Below are 21,661 nucleotides of genomic sequence, written 5' to 3'. Positions count from 1 at the left end.
GTAGTGCTGCCCCTTCAACTTGGCCCAGAAGGGTGCTCGGTTAGGCAGTATGTACGGGGGCACAGCTGACACAGGCAGGAAGGCTGCCGGCTCCTGATCAACAGGTGAAGCCACCCTCCTCTGGAGGGAATGAGGAAATACCCTGAAAGGCCCTGTGCCAACCCAGGCCTCAGCCTCCCAAACTGAGGCCACCACCTCAGCCAGGCCTTCCTGGGTCCCTCTGGAAGGGAGACGCCTCCAGCGTGGGAGGGGTGTGAGCCCAGACAAGTGCTTTCCCCCTCAGGCTGCCCTGACCTGCCCCACCCCCAACCTTGGCCCAGCCACTCTCTTGAGATGATGCCCAGGGGACTCCGGAGGGGACACCAGCTTTGAGGATCCTGGCCCCAGCCTGTTGCATCCATTTCCCAAGGGCTCCCTCTGGGCCTCTCCCCCAAAATCATGCTGGCTTGGCCATCTCAGGGAGGCAAGAATGAGCCAACATTCCTGCCCAGAGGCAGCTGGGGCTGTACCTCTGCCTTGCCTGGCCCCGTTCCAGGTGGGAGGGCAGAGTAAAGGCTACTGTGTGTGTGTGTGTGTGGGGGGCAGCTCTGCAGCTCCCAGGCCAGCCCCTCACCTTCTCCAGGGCCCCCCAGAGGACCTGTGGGCAGCCTGTGGGCAGCGTATGTCCATCTGAGCGGGGAGGATGGCGGTAATCAGGACAGCCAAGTAGACACAGGACAGAACCTTTATTGCTGAATATAAAGTGCCCGCCAGGGAGGCCTTGCAGTTGGCCATCGCGGGCTGGAGTCCTGGGGGGAGTGCACCGACCGTCCCTGCCCTACCCACAGTGAGGGCGGGCCTGGGGGTGAGCTCTGCCCGCACCCTACAGGCCGGACGCTGGGGGCATGTCCTGGGTAGGAGGCTGACGACCCCAGGGTGGGCAGTGAGTGGTACAGCGGGGCGGGCTGGGCAGGGGCCCAGCCCAAGGGACGGGGTAAGGCCCTGGGTTCGCACTGGTCAGGGCAGGCCGAGAGCCAGGTGGGTATAGTGATGGCTCTGTGGCCCTCAGGGCAGCTTGGTGGCAGGTAACCCCTCCTCTGGGGTGGTGGCAGACGTGGCCTCTTTCCTGTCCGGTGGTGGCAGGGGGTGAGGTAGGTGGGGCTGGCACCCTGGGCCCTCACAGACGGGGTTTGATGTGCAGTGGCTTCCCTGTTCCGAGAAGGGCAGGTATCAGGCACCAGGAGTCTCCGAGCAGGAGGAACGCCCCGACCCCACAGCTTCCCGAGGGAGAGTCTGTCGGCCCAGCCTGCACAGTGGGGGCACTAGAGGTGGGTCCAGCAGCTCTGGGGGCCTCTGGGCTGGGTAGCCCGGGCGGTGGGTGGGCCCCAGGGGGGATCCACAGCGTCTGCAGGCTGAGCCAGAACCCCGGCTGCACGCAGGCCCAGCACCTACTCCCGCCTGGGGCAAGGCTGCCAGATGCACATGGTGGGCCACACTGCCTTTGAGGGAAAGCCAGGGTGTGTGTGAGCAGTTGGTGGGTGGGGGCAGGAGACGGGGCTGCAGCCAGTGGTCAGGAGCAGGGGGCCAGGGGACGGAGAGTCCTGTCCAAGGGGGCTCCTGCCCTGTGCGCTCCACACTTACAGGGCACCAATGCCCCCCTTCCCAGGAAGCCATCGCACAGGCACGTTCCCGTGGACCACAGACGCCCCGTGCAGCGCCCAGAGGCAGAGCACTGTCCATGTGCCCCCAGGCAGGTCCAACTCTCCTCCTGGGTACCCCTTTCAAGGCTGAGGACCCCAGCCACCGGCTCAGCTGAGTTCAAGCCCAGAAGTCAGGCCCAGCCAGGTGGGGCCCCAGGCCAGTGGTCTGCACTGGCCTTGGCCGCTCCTGGGTGGCAGCTCAGGCAGGTGCAGCCTGGCCTCCTGCGCTGGGGCTCTCCAGCCCTGGCCAGGCAGTGCGAGGTCTGAGCAGGAAAGGAAGGCTAGTGGGGGCCCCAGGCCAGGGGAGGTGCCTGCAATCTCCCGGGGCCTCACTCACCCCACCCGCCGCCCCTGATTCTGGGGTTGGCTGCCAGGTTCCTGATCTTGCAAAAAAAAAGAGGTGGCTGCCTGACCAGGCAGTGGTGCAGTGGATAGAGAGTCAGACTGGGATGCAGAGGACCCAGGTTCGAGACCCCGAGGTCACCAGCTTGAGCACGGGGTCATCTGGTTTGAGCAAAGCTTAGACCCAAGGTTGCTGGCTCGAGCAAGGGGTTACTCGGTCTGCTGTGACCCGCGGTCAAGGCACATATGAGAAAGCAATCAATGAACTAAGGTGTCACAATGAAAAACTGATAATTGATGCTTCTCATCTCTCTCCATTCCTGTCTGTCCCTATTTATCCCTCTCTCTGACTCTCTGTCTCTGAAAAAAAAAAAAAAAAAGAGGTGGCTGCCTCAGGTGCCCCTTCTGCGTCTTCCCCACCCCAGCAAACCATGCCCAGAGGAGGAGCTGGTGCCCTGGTCCTGGGGGGCAGGTGGAGGCCCCTGAGTGGGGGCTGCGAGGAGGCAGTGTGGGCCGGGCCCCTCCGCGGCCAGCGCCCGAGCGTGCCCAGCGGAGCTGTTAGAGGAGGCTGTGGCAAGCATCTTCCATTAACGTTACGACCGTGAAATATGACAATAAAATGATAGCCGTATGGTCGCAAATTTGCAGCCCGCCGAGCTGCGTGGGGTTTATCGTCACTCAAACGCACGGAGAGCTGTAAAATGTTTACAGAAAGGGTCGTTTGCAGCCATAAAATCCTCTTTTCTCTCCTAAACAAGGCTGAGTGGAGCCATTTACCAAGCCCCAAATGCTCACCGGGGAGAGGGAGCATCTGTTCTCTCCAGGAGTGTGTGCCGATCTTCCAGAACAAATTAACAGAAATGGGTGCTTTCTAATTAAATCAGTCCTCGGCTGGGGCGGCCTGTGTGCACGGCTGCTGCACGTGCACTCCGCGCCCCACCCCACCCCGTGCCAGCTCTCAGAACCATCCAGCCCGCCTGGAGGGCCTGCCTGGGAGGGTCTGGGGTGGGCACCGGCGGGCCCTGGCGGGGCTGAGCTGGGCTCTGGGGGCCACCTGCCTACCTGACTCCTTGGTGGGGGTGTTCCTGGGGGTCTGGGTCCTGGGCGGGCCTCCTGGGCTCGGTGTGCACTGCAGGGAGATGAAGGCAGGCAGCTTGGAGAGGCTTCCGGAGCCCACCACCACCGAGGCTTCCTCCTGCGGAGAGAGCTCCTCCTGGCCTAAGGACGGAGGGCGGGGCGAGGGGGGGCAGGACGGGGAGGACCGGGAGGAGGGGGAGTGGGAGGAGGGAGAGGGGGCTTGCGATGACAAGGGACAGGCTGAAGCTGCGGCCAACACCCCTGGCGGGGAGAGAGGGGAGGAGGGAGGAGAGTCCAGGCCAGCAGCCACAGAGGTCGGCAAGCTGGGCGCCTGCCTGGTGGGGCGCTGGGCAGCCGAGGGTTTCCTGCGGGAAGGGAAGGGAGCACAGATGTGAGGTGGGCAGCTGCTGGGCAGGGCAGGGCAGGGGTCAGAGGCACTGGCCAACCCCCTGCCAGGTGCCTGCCCCAGCAGCGGGCTCTCGGCCCTCCTCGCCCACACCTGCGTGCCCCCGTGGCCACCACACATCACCATCCAGGTTCAAGGCCAGCCCCGGGCGCAAGAACAGGCTGGTGACATCATGAGGCTGCTGAGCCCTGGCACTGACCCTGTCCTGGCCTCCCAGAGCCCGCCCCCCTTGTCCACACGGGCTCCCACACTCACAGGGCACCTCTGTGTGGGCTCCCCCCAGGACAGGGCCCTGCCCTCCCCTGGAGTGGGAGCAGGAGGCTGAGAAGCCCCCACCTTCCTCCACAGGGCAGGGGCTGAGCAGCCCCACACAGGGCTGCCTGGGCCAGGGACGCCCTGGGCTCTGTCCAGCCTGGGCCTGGGGCCGGACACCTCTGGAGCCACTGGATTCTCAACTCAGGACCAAGGTTTCTTCTGGGGTCTGAAGCTAAAGAGCTGGGTGGGGTGTAGGGGCTCCCCGAGGACCCTCAATGGCCCTGGAGTGGGAGGGCTGCTCCCTGACCGCCCCGAGCTCCCACGCAGCACCCACGCCCCCTCACCTGGGCCCATGGCCGGTGGCGGCCCTGCTCCTGGGAGGCACGCTGCCGGGCTCCGGGGCTGGGGGCGCAGCTGCCCGGCGGCCAGGGCGCTTCTGGCTGCGGTGGAGCAGCTGGCACTGGGTGCCACGGGGGCAGGAGCCCCTGCGGGAGAAGTCCGGGCACAGCAGCGTGTGCTTCTTCTTGCACTGGGGGAAGACGGGCGCAGCTGGGCGAGGCTCTGCAGCTCAGGGCAGAGGTCTCCCGGGGGCTCCTGGGGGCTGGCTGGGGCCCCAGGCCAGGGCAGGCTCGCCATCTATAACATGTGCCCTGAGCCACCCGGGCAGTGAGGACACCAGCCAGCTGGGACTGAGGGCAGGGTGGGCCGGCCTGGGGGGTCGGCCAGGCTGGGTGGGGGTTCCCAGAGTGTTGCCCCCTTCTCCTGACACAGCTCACCCATCCTGAAGGAAAGCAGGGTGGGGGTGGGAGATGGGATGGGTGCATGTGGGGGGCTTGGTGCTGGGGGACCTCACTGGGGTGTGGCAGGTCGGCCCAGGCCACCACACACCCGATCCACCACACCTGTCACAGTGGCTAATTATACCCTTGGGGGCAGGTGCTGGGGACGTGCAGCACAGGGCCTGCCTCTCCTGGCCCGCCTGCCCTGGTGGGAGCTGCAGGTCCCGCCGTGTGCCCCGCCCAGCGCAGGGGTGTCCTGTTCTCCCCCACTCCCTGCAGCTAGCGTGGTGGGCAGGACCAGGAGGAGAGGGCCAAAGTGTTGCCAGCCTGGGCACCCTGACTGCCCCTCAGCTGGACCAGGCGACAGGCAGCCAAGGCCAAGCTGGAGAGATGGACCTGGGTGAGCACCACGGAGCCCCGCTGAGCCCAGCCGGCCGGTGCCAGAGCAGCTGCAGCGCTCAGAGGTGCCAGCCCAGCACCAGGCCTGTGCAGCTGCGGCTGGGACACCGGCCTCAGGCCAGAACCGCCCTCCTGGACGTGGTCCTCAGAGCACTGATGGCCAGGGCCTGGCGGAGGGCCTCAGGGAGCACGCGCCCATCCTCTGAGCAGGATCTGCGCACTGGCTCCGTTCTTGTCCCCACGCCTGGCCCCTGGCTGCAACCAACGGACTAGAGCCTGTCACGCTGGTGCCTGAAAGCAGGCTGGAGCTGGCAGGGCCCTGGAGTGCTGCAGCCCATGCCAGCTCATCCCTGCGGGAGCCCAACCCACCGCCGCCCAGCAGAAGGAAGGCTCAGGCTGAGGCTCCCTCGGCTCTGGGCCCGGCAGCCCCACGGTGGCACCAGGGCGAGGTGGCTGTGGTACCTGCAACAAGAGGTGCGGTACTCTGGGGAAGGAGGGCAGTTTGGGCAGGTGGAAGGGACAGGAAGGACCTACTGCTCGAACACCCTCCGGCAGCTGGCCCGACTGCCTTAAATAAAATTCATGTCATTGGGCTTTCCTTTTCCTGCATGGTTCCCATTTGGCTGACCTTCCTGCTAGACTGTGCCAGTCTGAAGTAACCCTCTGCCCGGGAGCAACAGAAAACACAGGCGCAAATGTGAAGAACTTTCTCACATCATCCCAGTGCTATTAGGAAAGCAAAGCAGGATGGTGGCGACATCCACTCAGGACACACAGACACAGAGTCCCAAAGGTCAAAGGCCTGAGACCAGGAGCGCGGATGAAAGGGCAAAGCCAAACAGAAACCCCACAGGTCTGGGGTCACGGTCAGTGGTCAGTAACTCATGAACATCTGGTAACACTGGAAGTGGCCGGGGACGGAACACGTCGGGACCTGTGAGATGGAGCTCCAGCAGTGCTCGTATCAGTGAAGGCCCCCCAGAGTCGGGGAGAGGCAGCACGCGGCCCAGAGGGTGCAGAGGAAGTCAGGACGGGAGCACATCAGACAGGACAGTCACAAAACCAGGAGAGCAAGGCGGGTTCCTCGGAGGCACCGAGGCTGAGAAGTCAGTGGGAAAGGAAGACGCAGTGGCGTGAGGCGTGGGGGGCGCGCAGAAAGACCCAGGGTGCTGAGAGCCGCTGCATGCAAACACAGGTGAAACAGCAAATTCCAGAAAAACATGAGAAGAAGCAAGCCTGAATGAGTGTTCCGAGGATCAGAAACAGACCTGATCAGTTAAAAATCAAGGCTGCTGCGGCCCAGGGTTCTTCTACCGATGGTCGGGCCAAGTACTTGAATCTCACCTGCCCAGCACCGCCCACAGGCCAGCAGAGCGAAACACACGGCCCAGCTCAGCGTGTGGGGCCAGAGGAATGGGGAAGCTGAAACCTGACCAGAACCAGGTGACAGCAGCGTGCTCCGGCCAACTGCACCGCTGCGCGGGACTCTAGTCCACAGGAGCCACACACAGGCCGCGCTCAGCGTGCGTGCAGCTGCGCGGGCCACGGCCTGCCTCACTCGTAACCACTCATTCCAAAACCGGTATCCAGATGCACTGTGATCTCCCAGAACATGAGATGCAGATTAGTGGGAAACCAGGTAAAACCCAAACAGAGCCGGACACGGGCCGGCAGAGACGGACCGCTGCTCATGCCTGGGCTATGGCAGACAGACGACGCCAGAGCAGCAGAGACTGGGTGAGGGTGCACCGGGCCTCTCCACCGTCTCTGCAGATGTTCTGCAGATCTACAATTATGACCAAACAAGAAGCTTACTGAGCACGAGAACGGACAAGCACTCCCTGTGCCAGCCCAGGAGAGGGCACGCCCACACAGGAGGCTGGGGCACTGGGGCCCGGGCCCGGGCGCTGGGCCGGTCAGGGCACCGGAGTGGCAGGAGCCAACCCCAGGGTGGGGTCCTGAGGGCCTGAAAAGGACAGTTCGAGGGCCAGATGCTGGCAAGACAGCCCAGAGAAACAGCGAGAAAATGCTAACTAAATGTTAGAAAAGGTTAACATGCAAAAGAGAACGTTATACACACAGCCATACACCAGGCACTGAAACCCAAACAGAAGAGGCCGAGTCCAGGAAACACAAGCTGACACCGACATAGTGAAGAAGAGGAGAGAGCCTGTGTCTCGGGGAAGACGGAGGAGACACACTCCTCCCTGTTCCTCCACTGAGCACTGCAGACGGGACACCTGGGAGGGGACTCTGAAAGGCGGAGAGAAGGCAGACGGCCGGGAACCTGGGGACCGAGGGGGGACGCAGCAGTGGGTCCTGGGACTTCCTTCTGCCTCATAACGACCAGAAACTGAAGAAGCTGCAACCTGGACTATCCACAGCTGCAGACAAAGGTCTGCCAAGACCAGACGTGGCCAGCCCCAGCCAGCCCCCTCAGACACTGGGGGCAAAGGTGAGAGGGAGCCTTGGCTTCTGGTGTCCCCTACCCCCACCACTTGGGGGCAGGGTGGCTTCAGGGCAGGCTCAGTGGGAAGTACTATTGTCCTACACAGGAGTGACGGGGACACCCTTCCTCCCGCGTCAGTGGAGGCCCAGTGGGGGCTCACTTGCCACCTCCACGCCCCTCACCTGCCTGCTGGAGTAGAGTCAGAGGAAACCGGCTGAAACAGAGTTTAAATGAGATCCAGAATCACATAACGTACAAGTCAAAAAAATGGCCAGGGGCCCTAGCCGGTTGGCTCAGTGGTAGAGCATTGGCCTGGCGTGCAGAAGTCTCGGGTTCGATTCCTGGCCAGGGCACACAGGAGAAGCGCCCATCTGCTTCTCCACCCCTCCCCCTCTCCTTCCTCTCTGTCTCTCTCTTCCCCTCCCGCAGCTGAGGCTCCATTGGAGCAAAAGATGGCCCAGGCGCTGGGGATGGCTCTGTGGCCTCTGCCTCAGGCGCTAGAGTGGCTCTGGTCACAACAGAGCGACCCCCCAAATAGGCAGAGTATCGCCCCCTGGTGGGCGTGCCAGGTGGATCCCAGTCGGGCGCATGCGGGAGTCTGTCTGACTGCCTCCACGTTTCCAGCTTCAGAAAAATACAAAAAAAAAAAAAAAAAAAAAAAAAGGCCAGGGTTCGATAGAAAATAACTCATCATAACAAGAACAAGGAAGACCTTACAATGGACAGTCAATGCCCATGTCAGACAGAGGTGTTGGAGTTATCTGATAAAGACGTTAAATTCTTTAAAAAGTTATTTGAGAGAGAGATTGCTGTTTTACTTATTCACGCCTGTTTATGCACTCACTGGTTGATTCTTATGTGACCTGACTGGGGATCAGTCCCACAACTCTGGCACATCAGGGCAACGCACTGACCAGCTGAGCTACCCAGCCAGTGCCCTGACAAACACTTCACAGCAGCATTATATATAGGTTTCAATGAGCCATTACAAGCAGCTTTGACACAATGAAAACACAGAAAGTCTCAACAAGAAAAAGAAGATCTAATGAAAATTTCAGAACTGAAAAATACAGTAACTGAAATAGAAAACTCACTGTATGGGCACAACAGCAGAATGGAGAGCACAGGAGAAAGAGCTGGTGAACTGGAAGACAGGATAACCAATCCGAGCAACAGAAAGAAAACAGACTTTAAAAAATAAATGGTGCCGGCCCTGGCTGGTTGGCTCAGCAGTAGATGTCGGCCTGGCGTGTGAAAGTCCCGGGTTCAATTCCCGGTCAGGGCACACAGGGGAAGCACATATCTGCTTCTCCACCCCTCCCCCTCTCCTTCCTCTCTGTCTCTCTCTTCCCCTCCTGCAGCAGAGGCTCCATTGGAGCAAAGTTGGCCCGGGCGCTGAGGATGGCTCCATGGTCTCTGCCTCAGGCACTAGAATGGCTCTGGTTGCAACAGAGCAGCACCCCAGATGGGCAGAGCATCGCCCCCTGGTGGGCATGCTGGGTGGATCCCGGTCGGGCACATGCGGGAGTCTGTCTCTCTGCCTCCCTGCTTCTCACTTCAGAAAAATAAAAAATAATTTTTTTTTTAAATGAATGGTGCCTCCAGAAACAATAAGAGCAGAAATCAATAAAATTGAAAAGAGAAAAACAATTAGAAAAATGTCAATGAAACAAAGAGCTGGCTCTTTGAAGTTTAATAATACAGATGGGGCAAAACTAGGTTTGCAGTTGCAAGTACACAAAACACAAGTTTATTCTTATTGTTATTTATTAATTATTGTATTATTTTCCATATGAACACTCTGTATTGACAAACCTCTAGCAAAGCAGACAAAGAAAAAAAAGAAAAGTCTTCAATTTCCAATACAAGCATGAAACAGGGGCCACTGCAGACATGCAGACATCAGATAATTAGGGAACACTTCAACAGTTCACACATATACATTTAACAACTCAGATGAAATGGGCCAATTCCTCAAATACACAATCTACAAAAGCTGACTCAAGAAGAAAGAGAAAATTTGATCAGACCTAGATATAATAAGGAGACTGAATCAATAATAAAAAATCTCTGAAAAAAGAAAGGACTGCCACCAGATGCTTTGCTGGTAAATTCCACTAAACATGTAAAGAATTAAACACCCATCTTCTCAAATTCCTCCAAAACCCTGAAGAGGAAGAGATACTTCCTAACTCAGAGTGACCAGAGCTGTCTGTGAAGCTGACTCACCGTGACACAAAGCCAGACAAAGACACTGCAAGAGCCTGACCTGTGGAGGCGCGGTGGATAGAGCGTTGACCTGGAACGCTGAGGTCTCCAGTTCAAAACCCGGGCTTGCCTGGTCAAGGCACCTACAACAAGCAATCAATGAACAACTAAAGTGAAGCAATCATGAGTTGATACTTCTTGCTCTGCCCCTCCCTGTGCAAAATCAATAATAAATAAAAAAAATTTTTTTTTGAGAGACAGACAAACAGGGACAGACAGGAAGGGAGAGAGATGAGAAGCATCAACTCATAGTTGTGGTGCCTTAATTGTTCATTGATTGCTTTCTCATATGCGCCCTGACCAGGGGGCTCCAGCTGAGCCAGTGAACCCTTGCTCAAGACAGAGACCTTGGGCTCAATCCTGCATCTCTGGGCTCAAGCTGGTGACCTTGGGGTTTCAAACCTGAGTCCTCAGTGTCCCAGGCTGATGCTCTATCCACTGTGCCACTGCCTGGTCAGGCAATAAATAAAATCTTTTAAAAAAAAAAGACACTATAAAAAGTATAGTTTGACATTCCTTGTGAATTTATTGATAGATATAAAAATCCTCAACAAAATACTAGAAAACTAAATTCAGCAGCATATTAAAAGAATCATGTATCATGATCAAGTCAGAATCAAAATGATCAGAATGCAAGGATGGTGCAACATCTGAAAATCAATGTGACTGTGAGTCAATGGGGTCAATGAAATTGATTGACCACCTTAATAAAGTGAAGGGGAACAAACCCCACATAATCATCTCAATTGAGGCAAAACAATTTGATGGGATTCAACACCTTTTTGTGATGAAAACACCAAACACCCTAGACAGCTGTGGAGGGAGAGCACCTCAGCGTGGCCGAGACCCTCCACAGCACGCTGCCTGCTCAGCGTGGCCGAGACCCTCCACAGCAAGCTGCCTGCTCAGCGTGGCCGAGACCCTCCACAGCACGCTGCCTGCTCAGCGTGGCCGAGACCCTCCACAGCACGCTGCCTGCTCAGCGTGGCCGAGACCCTCCACAGCACGCTGCCTGCTCAGCGGCGGAAGACCCTCCACAGCACGCTGCCTGCTCAGCGTGGCCGAGACCCTCCACAGCACGCTGCCTGCTCAGCGTGGCCGAGACCCTCCACAGCACGCTGCCTGCTCAGCGTGGCCGAGACCCTCCACAGCACGCTGCCTGCTCAGCGTGGCCGAGACCCTCCACAGCACGCTGCCTGCTCAGCGGCGGAAGACCCTCCACAGCACGCTGCCTGCTCAGCGTGGCCGAGACCCTCCACAGCACGCTGCCTGCTCAGCGTGGCCGAGACCCTCCACAGCACGCTGCCTGCTCAGCGGCGGAAGACCCTCCACAGCACGCTGCCTGCTCAGCGTGGCCGAGACCCTCCACAGCACGCTGCCTGCTCAGCGTGGCCGAGACCCTCCACAGCAAGCTGCCTGCTCAGCGTGGCCGAGACCCTCCACAGCACGCTGCCTGCTCAGCGTGGCCGAGACCCTCCACAGCACGCTGCCTGCTCAGCGGCGGAAGACCGGAGGCTGTTCCTCTGAGATCAAGGACCAGACAAGTGTGTCCCCTTCGCTCCTTTCATTCAACATAGTATTGCACGCTCTCGCAGAGTAACTAGACAAACGTAAATAAATAAAAAATCAGCCTGACCAGGCGGTGGCGCAGTGGATAGAGCGTCGGACTGGGATGCTGAGGACCCAGGTTCAAGACCCCGAGGTCGCCAGCTTGAACGCGGGCTCATCTGGTTTGAGCAAAAGCCCACCAGCTTAAACCCAAGGTCGCTGGCTCCAGCAAGGGGTTACTTGGTCTGCTGAAGGCCCGCGGTCAAGGCACATATGAGAAAGCAATCAATGAACAACTAAGGTGTTGCAACACGCAATGAAAAACTAATGATTGATGCTTCTCATCTCTCTCCATTCCTGTCTGTCCCTGTCTATCCCTCTCTCTGACTCATTCTCTGTCTCTGTAAAAAATAAAATCTAAAAAAAATAAAATAAATAAATAAAAATCAAATAACAGACATCCAGCCTGACCTGTGGTGGTGCAGTGGATAGAGCGTTGACCTGGAATGCTGAGGTCGCCAGTTCAAAACCCCAGGCTTGCCTGGTCAAGGCACCTACAAGAAGCGACTCTGAGTTGATGCTTCCTGCTCCCCACCCCATTCTCTCCCCTTGCTCTAAAATCAATAAATAAAATCTAGAAAAATAAAAATAACAGGCATCCAAATAAAAAGGGAAAAAAATTATGTCAGTAGATGAAGAATCCGCAAAAAAAAATTGTTAGAGTGAATAAATTCAGCAAAATTCCAGGATACAAAATCAACATACAACACAATTATATTCCATTATTATACGCTTGCAATGAATAACCTAAAAAGGAAATTTTAAAACTTTATAATATTTAGGAATAAATTTAAGCAAGGAAGGAGGCAAAAGACTTGTACACTGAAAACCACAAAAACATTGCTGAGAGAAGTTAGAGAAGACAGAAATAAATGGGAACATCTCGTGTTTGTGGATCGGAAGATTTAACACGACCAAGATGACAAGACCACCCAAAGTGTCTACAAACTCAGTGCGACCCCGATCAAACTCCCAAAGGCCCACCTTTTTTTTTTTTTTAACAGAACTAGAAAAACCTATACAAAAAAAAATTCATAGGGACTCCCAAGGATCCCTGAATAGCCAGAACCTTGGAGAAGAAAGCCTGAGGGCTGATGTTTCCTGCCCTCTGAACTTACCATAAAGCTGTGACAAGAGACGCTGGCACAGGATAGCCCTCCAGACCAACCGAACAGAACCAAGAGCCCAGAAATGAATCCGCACATAAATGGTCGGCAGGTTCTCAATGAGGGCGCTGTGACCAGTTAATGGGGAGAGAACAGTCTTTTCAGCAAACAGTGCTGGGAACACTGGACATCTCATCAAAAGCATGAGGCTGGGCCCATATCTACCACCACATACAAAAACTAACTCCAAATGGATCAAAGACCTAAACCATAGAGCTAAACCAGGGGTCAGGAACCTATGGCTTTGAGCCAGATGTGGCTCTTTGGATGGCTGCATCTGGCTCGCAGACAAACTTTAATAAAAAAACAATAACATTAAAAATAGAAAACATTCCCATGTATTACAATCCATTCATTTCCTACTGCTCATGTTCATGGTTGCGGGTGGATGGAGCCAATCACAGCTGTCCTCTGGGACAACACCACATTTTTATTGGATAATGCGTCATGTCCACGGGTCGTTGTAGGGCTCTCACGGAATGACATTTTAAAGTATGTGGCGAGCCTGACCTGTGGTGGCGCAGTGGATAAAGCGTCGACCTGGAAATGCTGAGGTCGCCGGTTCGAAACCCTGGGCTTGCCTGGTCAAGGCACATATGGGAGTTGATGCTTCCAGCTCCTCTTCCCTGTCTCTCTCTCCTCTCTCTGTCTCTCTCTTTCCTCTCTAAAATAAATAAATAAAATAAAATAAAAAATTAAAAGGAAAAAAAAAGAGCTAAAAATAAATAAATAAATAAATAATGTGGCGTTCACGGCTCTCTCAGCCAAAAAGGTTCCCGACCCCTGGGTTAAAACTACAAAACTTGACAAGGAAAGATGGGGGAAAGCTTCGTGATGTTGAATTTGACAGAAGTTTTTTGGGTATGACATCAAAGCACAGTGTTCAGTGAGGGACGCCGTCAGGACGGCGGCAGAGCCCTCAGAATGGGAGGAAACAGCCGCAGATCTGTCTCTGTTAATGAGTTAATGTCCAGAATATGCTGATTTACAACTGAAAAACGGGCAAAGGCCCTGGCCAGGGAGCTCCACTGTTTAGAGCATTGTCCCAATACGCAAAGGTCACCGGTTCGATCCTCGGTCAGGACACACACAGGAAGAGACCGATGTTCGTCTCTCTCCTCTCCCCTCTTGCTAAGGTCAGAGAGTAGAATAATTTTCTTACAAGGGAAAGCACTGCAGGGGTGCAGGTGTGGAGAGGCTGGCACACACCACGCTGGCAGGACTGGGACACAGCAGTCACTGTGGGAAGCAGCTGGCAGGTCCTTAAAGGGCTGAGTGCGGAATCCCCACACGACCCCGCAGTTCCACTCCAGGCTGTCTGCCCCAGAGAAAGAAAACCACATCTACAGAGACTTGTACGCAAACCTTCACAGCAGGACTATTCGAAATAGCTCCAAACTGAAAATGACCCAAATGTCTGTCCACTATCGAAAGGACAGAGGACTGTGGTCCGCTCACAACTGAGCACCGCTCAGCCATACAGAGGAACGCAGCCCTGAGACCCTAACACTAGGACCTTCAAAACCATGCTAAAGGCCCTGGCCAGTTGGCTCAGCGGTAGAGCGTTGGCCTGGCGTGCGGGGGACCCGGGTTCGATTCCCGGCCAGGGCACATAGGAGAAGCACCCATTTGCTTCTCCATCCCCCCCCTTCCTCTCTGTCTCTCTCTTCCCCTCCCGCAGCCAAGGCTCCATTGGAGCAAAGATGGCACGGGCGCGGGGGATGGCTCCTTGGCCTCTGCCCCAGGTGCCAGAGTGGCTCTGGTCGCGGCAGAGCGACGCCCCGGAAGGGCAGAGCATCGCCCCCTGGTGGGCAGAGCATCGCCCCTGGTGGGCATGCCGGGTGGATCCCGGTCGGGCGCATGCGGGAGTCTGTCTCTCCCCGTTTCCAGCTTCAGAAAAATGCAAAACAAACAAACAAACAAAAAACACCATGCTAAACCGTGCTAAATCACAGAAGCCAGACACAAAAGTCTGTGTGTGGTAGGAACCACCACATGAACTGTCCACTCAAGACCAATTCAGAGGCAGGAGGCAGACCCGTGCTGTGGGCCAGGGGTGGGGACAGAGACAGAGACAGAGTAGCTGGCAGCTCCTGGAACGAAGACCCACAGAGGTCAAAACAGAAGGACTTAGACCCCTAAAACTAGGAAAGATTTTGGCCCAAGGGCTAAATTAACAGGTGGTGACAAACACGGAAATGTTTCTGATTCTGAAAGCAGAGAATGACATCACACAAGAGCTTCTGCAAAGCAGGAGAGGCAGGGGACAGGCTGGTCATGGAGATGAGCAAGTCCCTACCGACTAAGCTCTTCGCTGGGAGCCCCACGGAGGCCCTGACACAAGGAGGTGGAGAAATAAGGAAGTCCAGGAGGACGAGGATAGGGCTGGGCTGCAGCCGCAGTGGGGATGCCGGTGTGACCTCCAGGTTTCTGTGCTGAGGTGGCCGTGGGACAAGTCACACGTGTGTACATGCTCATGCCCCAGCTCTGTGCACAGGGAGGAGGGTACAGGGCGAGCACTGTGCCCCACAGTGCCCCAACGCCAGGCGGGGCAACATGCATCTTAAGAATGAACAGAGACAATAATGGGTTGTAACCCACAGAGTTCACACCGATGCAGACCCACAAACAGGGAGGTGAGGAGACAGCTCTTCCTGAGAGAGAGCTACCAGGAAATGCAGAAGGGACGAGGCCATCGGCATGCACAGAGGACAAACAGCGGCTGCTGAACCAGTGAGTGAGAGTGGGCTTCCCAAGTCCCTCCTCAGACATGTGGATTACACAGAAAGGAGACACGGGAGGCAGCTGGACATCACATCAAGCGATGGCGGGAGCCCACGCATCTGCAGGGAGGAAAGCACCCTTGCTGCTCAAGGCCAGATACCAGACCACCTGAGGTGACAGGCAGCCCACACCAGGACACACCCTGGTGGCTGTTGTGTCCCCAGAGCCCAGAGAGACAAAGGGCTGGGGCAGGAGCAGAGATTTCCTCTCAGCCCAATTATTCACAAGAGAAGGGACGCGCCTCTTTAACAAGCCGCTGCTTCAGGAAGCAAGGTTAACAGCCCCACTTGATTCAGGGGATATTATAAACTCTCTGGGGCCCATTCGAGGGCTTGTACTCCAGGCGCGAGGCGCCCACTCAGCACTTTTTATATTATTTAGAGAATCAAGTTAACCCTTCCGGGCCCTGTCTGCCGCTGCTGCCTGCCGGCCCGGCCTGCTCAGCGCTTTCCCATATATAATTACGAGTTGCTATCCATCATGTGGCGGCCACGCAGCGCCCACACGCTGAAAGGGGCTCAGTAAGCACTTTCACTGATAGAAGCAGAACTTAAATATAGCTCTGATATTTCATTTAAGTTGGAATATTTTACAATAATCATCCACGTTCTTCGTGGGAGTCCTGGCCACCTCCCCGTCTCCTCCACGTACACACCTGGGCCGGGCCTGGGGACCCTTCCAAGTGACCTATCCACTCCGATCAGGTCCCCAGGCCTCAGCCTGGTGGCAGGAAGGGTCCAGCAACTGCAGAGGGCAGTGCACAGGACAGGAGGGCGCAGGGGCCAGAACTGCACTGACGCAGGCCCTTCGCCGATGCTCAAGCCTATGCCCGGGTGCCTGCAGGCGAGCACCCATGTCCCCCATTCCCTGGGGCCACCCAACCTAGACTGCAGGCCTGAGGCAGGGCGGTTGTTCACAAGTGTTGGGGACAGGGTGCCAACAGGCCCCTGTGCAGGTGAGTGGACTGCCTCTTGGGGTGCCAAGGACTGAAGAGACCCACCCAAAGGTCCCCAGGCCAGGGCCCCACCCACAGGCCCACGTGGGGACAGAAGGGGTGATGGGCACCGTCCTGAAGGAAGGAGCCAGGTGCACAGCTGTCGGCAGCCCTCATGCCGACAGGGGCCCCCACAGCGCCCGCCCCCTCGCGCCCGGAGCACAGGGTCCAGGAAGGGGCGAGGGGCTCCCGGGCCCTGCGGCTGCCGCCGGCCCACGCCTCTCACCTTCGCGCCCAGCGGGCAGTAGCCTTTGAGGAAGTCAGCGCAGACCTCTGCCTTCCGGGACACGTAGACATGGCTGTAGGGACAGTTGCTGTTGCTGCAGATCCCCTTCAGGAAGTAGGAGCACACAGGCATCTGCGGGCAGGCCGGGCAGTGAGGGCCAGCAGAGTCCTGCCACTCCCCACACCATCAAGATTCGCACCCCAATCCTCAGGTGAAACACCAGGACCCCGAGGGCCTGTGGAGCTCCACAGCGGGACAAGCCACACAGACTGTGGCTGGGGGCCTCACCGGGCCCTCGGGCCTCGGGCAGCTGGGTAGGGGGTGGTGACCGCCACAAGCACACACAGGGCAGTCCTGTGGGTCTACATCCCCTGGGGCCTCTGCTGGCTGGGGTGGGGGGAGCGTCCCTCCTTCTCCTCCTCTTCCTCCTCTTCCTCCTCCTCCACTGCTGGTCAGCACCCCCAGTCAGTCCCCACTAGCCTCCCCGGGGGTGGGGGGTGGGGGAGGGGAGACTGAGGGCGAGAGGAAGAGAGCAGAGAAACAAAGGGCGATTTACAAGCCTGCGAGTTTATTTTTAATTGTCTTTTAACTGCAGCACAGGGGGGAGAGGGGCCAGCACGTGAAGCTAGTGGAGCTGGGGCTGCAGACAATCCCCTTAATGTGGCTTTTGATCTAGAGCCCAAATTAGCTCTAATAAAAAGGATAATAAAGCCAACTCTACAGCAAACGGAACTCCTCCTCGCTGTCAGCACGGCCATTATCTGGAGGAAGCCGCATTCTCATTTCAATTAACCTTGTTTGCACCCACCACGCTCACGCAAATAACAATAACATTAATTCAGGGCGCTGGCGCGGAGTCCACATTAGGCAGCCCAGAATGCGCACCGGCTTTGGAGCTGGGAGCTAATGACCCCGAAACTCGACGTGAGTTTCTAAATTGCTCACAACAGAGTTTGGAGGCTCTATTAAGGAGAAAAATGCTGATTCTTTTCAAGCTCCTCAAGGGGAAAAGCTGTTGTAGCAGCATCGTCTCGGCCTGGTCCCACCTCCCGAGCCTCCACGGCTCCCACTCAGCCCGTGCAGGGGCTTCCCAGCCAGCCGGACCCCGCCTCAGAGTGCCCGCGGGTGCTGGGGCCATGGCCTGCCCCTGGCTCTGCGCCTGCCCCTGGCTCTGCTCCCACCGTGGGGTCAGGCGAAGGGGTCAGCTCACCTGGGCCCACGGGGCGCGGTCTGGACCAGAGAGCCTGGTGGTGTGCCTCCCTGTCCCCTGTGACTGGGGAGCCTCCGGCATCCAGAATACCCATGTCACATGTCACACAGCTGCCCCTTGCCAACCCCGGCCTGCACCCTGCACAGCGAAGGGCACCTGTGGGCCACTGGCCAGGCATGTGGTGGGGGCAGGGGTGGAGGCCTCCTGTGTGGCATGTGGACACCCGCCAGGTCTGCTGGGTAAGAGCCGGCCACACAGACCCGCACCCCCCCAGGGTTGAAGGAGCAGAGCTTGCAGGGTGCACCCTGCTCCTCACGGTTGCCAGGGGTCGGGGGCCTGGGTATCCCCAGCCAGGGAAAAGCTCAGGGCCACCAGCAGCTGGGAACACACCTGGGTGCCCAGAGTGGGCGCTCACCTTCTCCTTGGAGACCTGGTGGGAGAAGGGGCAGGTCCCGTCTGTCTTCTTGCACGTGCCCCGGACAAACCTGTGCAGATGCAGAGGAGGGTCTGAGAGGGCTGGTGAGGCCAGGGCAGAGCCGCACAGACCCCAAGCCCCCGGCAGGTCACCTGGTGCACACAGCCACCTTCTCGGGGTCATGGATGTAGGGGCAGTGCTCGCCACGGTTGCACCGGCCAAAGCGGTTGTAGTACATGCAGTACTCCTGCTCCGTCCTGCGCCGCCTCTGCCGGGCCTGCCGCACAATGGCCAGGCTGCGCTGGACGGCCCGGCTATGGACGGCAGGGGGAGGGGGGAGGCTGAGGATACACAGCCGCCCCCCCCATCCACAGTCCCCTCCCATCTGCACAACCCTGGGACGTACCTGGCCAGGGAGCGGCTGCAGCTGCTAGCAGGGTCCACTCGGCCTGTGAGAAGAGAAGCTGAGTCAGGCCAGGCCACCCCCTGGGCTCTGACCGCTCACCTGCTTGGTGCGGGCCCCTTGAGAGACACCACACTCAGCACTGCTGCCCCACCCTCCCCACGGGCTGGGTCCCTGCCAGCCCCTCCTTCCCCCCTGCACAGGGAGCTGCGAGGTGGCACAACAGGGACAAGGTTTCCACCAAGGCCACACTGGATGCTGGCCAGTGGGCTCACCTCAGAGCAGGTGATTCTAGGAACAGCAGGGTGGTGGGTGCCTCCCTGCGACACCCCTCTGCCTAGAGCAGAGCCCAAGGGATACATGACCTGAGTGGGTCCTGGAGATGTCATCTGCCTCTATAGTAGCCACGAATGGTTTTTATGTATTTAAAGGGTTGTAAAAACAAAGATGTGGCCACAAAGCCTGATATCCTCATGCCCAGGGTCTGTGGGGAGCTACACCCACTACTGTAAAGGCCAGCACCAGTGCCCGGATGCCCTGTGGGTGGCTGGCTTCTCATTGTAGAGAGTGGACTGCTGCAGAAAACCTAATAAGCATGTCTGGCTCCCAAGGCCTCGGTGGGTGGATGGGTGTCTGCTCCTCAAAATTGCAGGGGGGGCTTATGAGACACTCCTCAAACCCCCAAGTGCAGAGAAAAAGCAAGGCCCTCTGAAGTCACCAAGAGTGGCCCAAGGGGAAGGTGTTCACAGAGTGGAGAATGATGACAGAAGTGAGGTGGCAGGGGATGCTAACAGCCAGGGCAGCTGGGGTTCAAGCAGGGCCAGGGATGTGGGTGGTTCTGTCCTGTGAGGGTGTGAGCTCGCCCTGCAGGAAGAAAGCCTGAACTAATAAATAGTCCCTGCCTTTTAGACACAGGGTCACGCACCAGGACCAAGGACGGCAGGGCAGGTCAATAGCCTCCTCGGGATGACTACCAAGTCCCCAGTCACACACGCAGACACACAAAGTCACACGGCTCTTCCCAGACCAGATACAGTTTCCCACAGGCAACTGCTGAAATGGATCAGGCCTTAAGAGGCAGAAGTGACCTCACTCAGAAATTCTAGGGACCTGAGGCGATGACAAAGTAGCCAGCTTTAAAGGGCGTCCCCAAACGTCCTGGCCCTGAGCTGCCCACCAGAACCACACGGGAGACCTGGGCAGGCACCCTCCTGCCACCTGCAGGTCCCTTGCCTTGCTCTCCCCAGAGTGACCTTTCCCAGGGCCCAATGCCTCCGCCTCTGTCCAGGTCCTGAGCTCCAAACCCAGTCACATAAGCTCCGACATAACACATGGCCTGTCCAACCCAAAGTGCCCTGCTTCCCACAAGCTGGACCTCAGACACCCCTTCTCCATCTCCACACCACACCTGCAGCTGAGCCCTGACCTCTCCCCGGGCACTCTGTGTGCCCTCTCCGGGCCTGGCCCTCACTGCCCGCTACCCCCTTGCCAGCACCTGCCCCTTCGAGCCTCAGCCTCAAGTTTAAAAAGGGCATCTCCAAAGCTGGACAGCAGGCAGACAGGCTGGTGACGGTGCAGGAGGCTGAGAGGTGGACCCAGGGGCTCTGGGTGTGAGGAGCCAGCAGGGAGGGAGTCTCAGGGTGGCTCCAGGCCACAGTGGAGTCTTGGTTCCCAGGCTGGGGACACCAGTGCTGGGAGAACAGTGGGGCCGGTGCAGGTGGCACGTGGTAATGCACACCTGCCAGCCGGCGGGTGACAGAGTGCAATTTGATAGCTGTCAGTGATCGCGGTTCCCGGGCTGTCACCCAGGCTGCCGGTGACGCTGTGGCGCCATCTGCTCCTGCCAGGGACTACTGTCATCATGCCCGCTTGTCAGACCATGGCCCCCAGGCCTGGCCTCTGGGGGAGGGGCAGGCTTACTCCCCTTCTTGCTTTTGCCCTTACAAAGACGGCAGTGTGGGCTCACGTGGAGCTGTGCCAGGAACCGGAGACACCTTCTCCAGGGCTCGGCAGTGTTAAAACATGCACATAAAGTAGCTGATGGGAGGCCGCTGAGCAGGCGCTGAGAGGTGCTAAACAGTACAGCTGAAACCAGCAACCTGGGAGCAGGAGGCGCTGAGCCTTCGAGAGAACTCGCACTTCCCAGGGATCTTCCCGGAATAGACAGGCAGTCAGCCCCGCCCCGGCGAGCCCCGCCCCGGCGAGCCCCGCCCCGGCGAGCCCCGCCCCGGCGAGCCCCGCCCCGGCGAGCCCCGCCCCGGCGAGCCCCGCCCCGGCGAGCCCCGCCCCGGCGAGCCCCGCCCCGGCGAGCCCCGCCCCGGCGAGCCCCGCCCCGGCGAGCCCCGCCCCGGCGAGCCCCGCCCCCGGCGAGCCCCGCCCCCGGCGAGCCCCGCCCCCGGCGAGCCCCGCCCCGGCAAGCCCCGCCCCCGGCGAGCCCCGCCCCCGGCGAGCCCCAGCTCAGGCTGCACCTACTCCCTGGCGGGGCTCTGGGTCAGAGGGCCAACCGTGCAGTCATCCTTGGAGAGAGGACTGACACCCTGGGCTGGCTCCAGTGACACAGAGCCCCAGGAACAGGCGTCTTGGAGGGAAGGGAGAGGGGGTGGGGTCCAGGCCGCAGGCAGCTGAGGGCCCTCTGCGTGTGTGACTTCACAGCCACCACAGTGGGGTCAGCACGTCACTGGTCACAGATGAGGCGAAGAGGCGCACAGACCGACGACCTGTGGTGGCTGTGAAGAGCAGGGAGAGCCTGCCCATGTCTGCTTTCCTCTGGGGCCGGGCAGGCCAGCTCCGCAGCCCAGGATGAGGACGGTGGCTCTGGCAGGTGGACTGGGCTTTTTGCTCCACTGCAGGGACCAACAAGCTCTTGGGGCCACGACCTGCACAAGGCCCGCAGAGCACCACCAGAGCCCATCCCAATGCACCACGCCTCCAGCCAAAGCAGGTGGGGAGGGGTCTTGGGCTTGGTCCCAGGGCTCAGGAGGCTGAGAGAGGCCCCCAGGGAGGCACAGCCCTAGGGCTCTGCAAGTCTCTTCCCCCAAAACCGTGGGATGACTCTGGTGCCCCATCAGGGACTGATGAGCCCCAGAGAAGCCCTGGGGGCCAGGAGAGACCAGGAGGAAAGCAGAGGTCCAAGGAGAGCTGCACTTTCTTGCTGAAGTCCAAGTTCCTCTGACACTAGAGGAGAAAATTTATCTCTTTAAT

General features: G+C 58.4%; 1 protein-coding gene across 1 annotated transcript in view; it reads right to left on the bottom strand.

Moving 5' to 3' along the window:
* Positions 1-706: 706 nt before the first annotated feature.
* The window catches only part of ZC3H3 (zinc finger CCCH-type containing 3), a 77,064-nt gene continuing 56,109 nt past the window's right edge, over positions 707-21,661 (bottom strand). Inside the window, exons 6-12 of the mRNA XM_066265470.1 lie at positions 18,464-18,506; positions 18,210-18,371; positions 18,058-18,127; positions 16,433-16,564; positions 4,104-4,288; positions 3,084-3,463; positions 707-1,188 (exon numbers count right to left, since the gene is read on the bottom strand). Coding sequence (XP_066121567.1) covers positions 1,157-1,188; positions 3,084-3,463; positions 4,104-4,288; positions 16,433-16,564; positions 18,058-18,127; positions 18,210-18,371; positions 18,464-18,506 — 1,004 coding nt within the window. The 3' untranslated portion in view covers positions 707-1,156. The remainder of the gene's footprint in view (positions 1,189-3,083; positions 3,464-4,103; positions 4,289-16,432; positions 16,565-18,057; positions 18,128-18,209; positions 18,372-18,463; positions 18,507-21,661) is intronic.

This window comes from Saccopteryx bilineata, chromosome 3 (assembly GCF_036850765.1).
Source record: "Saccopteryx bilineata isolate mSacBil1 chromosome 3, mSacBil1_pri_phased_curated, whole genome shotgun sequence".
In the NCBI taxonomy this organism is placed as follows: Eukaryota; Metazoa; Chordata; class Mammalia; order Chiroptera; family Emballonuridae; genus Saccopteryx; species Saccopteryx bilineata.
This window is presented reverse-complemented; position numbering and strand designations above follow the sequence as displayed.